General features: G+C 35.0%; 1 protein-coding gene across 1 annotated transcript; it reads left to right on the forward strand.

Moving 5' to 3' along the window:
• Positions 1 to 364: 364 nt before the first annotated feature.
• On the forward strand, positions 365 to 1,332 carry LOC126714968 (uncharacterized). Its single transcript, XM_050415391.1, has 2 exons — positions 365 to 487; positions 724 to 1,332. The coding sequence occupies exons 1-2, from the start codon at positions 431 to 433 to the stop codon at positions 1,168 to 1,170; spliced, it is 504 nt and encodes a 167-aa protein (XP_050271348.1). The 5' UTR covers positions 365 to 430; the 3' UTR covers positions 1,171 to 1,332.
• Positions 1,333 to 1,941: the final 609 nt, after the last annotated feature.

Genomic DNA, 1,941 nt, shown 5'->3' on the forward strand with positions numbered 1-1,941 from the left:
TACTATAATATCAAAAGAGCTTTTCAAGTAACCTGGCCAATAAGGTTTTGCTAACATGGCCTCCATATTGGTCAAGTTGAAAGCTACAATTGTTTATAATTAATGTAACCAAAATGAAAGCCATGCAGACAAAACACCTAGGAGGGAAGGTCAGCTAGGACGTAAGCCATGTTTTCCGCTATTAAAAAAAAAAATACAAGAGATTCAGGACATCAAGTCAACTTGTGCTTAGTTAGTGATCATCTGGTGAAGCTAGCATATATGCACAATTTTGATTAATGAGTCAACTTAAGGCCAGCTGTAGATATATCTCTAACATCGATAATCCTTGCATACACGAGCTCAATATATACCAGAGTCCATAGATGATTCTTCATTCCACAAGTCAATTCCAATTGTCTTATAGCTTATTTCTGATCCTTTTTCTAAAATGGATTTCAAAGCTGTGCTCTTTTTGTTCACCACTCTTCTTGTGGTCACCACAAGAGTATGCATCTCTCTTTCTCTCTCTCTCTCTTATAACTAGGATTTTTGTTTATTAAAAAAAAAAAAAAAAAAAAAAAGCCAAATTTTATCTTTTTGTTACCCAGTTGACAATTAAACTACGTCTTTAATCTGTTTCATATTTAGCAAATAAACTATTGAAAACTATGTGATACGATATTTATTTCCTACTTATGGATGGTTATCCTCATTCATGTTAATGTTTGTCCTTTTTTGAAGGTTTCATGTGACAAGGAACGCTCAGATGCACCTACTCATGCGCCTTCGCCAAAGGCACACCCACATCCACCACCACATCAACATCATCGTGAGATTGCACCATCTCATGCTCCTCATCATGCAAAGCCACCCACTCATGCACATCCACCAAAGGCACACCCTCATCTACCACATCAACATCATCGTGAGAATGCACCGTCTCATGCTCCTCATCATGCAAAGCCACCCACTCATGCACATCCACCAAAGGCACACCCTCATCTACCATATCAACATCATCATGAGAAAGCACCATCTCAAGCTCCTCATCATGCACATCCATCCACTCATGCACATCCACCAAAGGCACACGTTCATCCACCACACCAACATCATCATGTGAATGCACCATCTCAAGCTCCTCATCATGCACATCCACCCACTCATGCACATCCACCAAAGGCTTGAAAGTTTGTAATAAGTATCATAAAGGTGTGAAAATAATTTGTTTTCCTCAGGCAATAAATTTGTGGTGTTAGGCCAAGAGTTGTATAACATGGTGCTGAGCCTACTAGATATTCCCATTTACTATTTCAGATAATAATATATTTACCAGATTTTCTTTATAAATGAATTTCCAGAGTCCTTTCAAGTTTCGCATATATATGCCAATATATTGTGACTTGACCACAAATTGTGATCCGCCTTCTCTTTCTTCCGAATATTTTTATTTTGATAAATACAATTGGAGGTGTTTGCTTCAGAAATTTTTTCTAATTAGTAATATTTTTTCTTATACCATTGCAACAAGAAATAAACGCTAACAAGTTACAGATTCAAGCAATTAACAAAACACTTGGTACATCTTGCCAGGTACAAGGCATTTGAATATTACTTTCTTTTTTTTTCAGTACTATTTAGCCAAATTATATTAATGTATTTCCTTTTAGTGTAGGTAGAACTGAATCAATTCCACATCCCTTATTTAATGATAAAACTTTACCAACTAAGTTAATTGAAGAATCACATTTTCTGTACTTTTACTTTAAATTAACTTTTAAAACTATTGTAGATGGCATAAATACATGTTTAAAACTCACATTAATTGCTAGTTGTAACCCATTAACCCTTGTTAGATAAAGGGATATATAAAAGACTATAATTGAACCAAGCTATTTATGAGCAATTAGAGCTCAACTAGGAAAAAAATACTTGTTTATTTTTGTTTTGTTTACCAAA

This window comes from Quercus robur, chromosome 2 (assembly GCF_932294415.1).
Source record: "Quercus robur chromosome 2, dhQueRobu3.1, whole genome shotgun sequence".
Taxonomy (NCBI): domain Eukaryota; kingdom Viridiplantae; phylum Streptophyta; class Magnoliopsida; order Fagales; family Fagaceae; genus Quercus; species Quercus robur.

Bases quoted from the DNA above. Each gene is read 5' to 3' on its own strand.
- LOC126714968 (XM_050415391.1), top strand. From the start codon at position 431: ATGGATTTCAAAGCTGTGCTCTTTTTGTTCACCACTCTTCTTGTGGTC. The intron at 488-723 runs GTATGCATCTCT...CCTTTTTTGAAG, and splicing joins TTCTTGTGGTCACCACAAGA to GTTTCATGTGACAAGGAACG.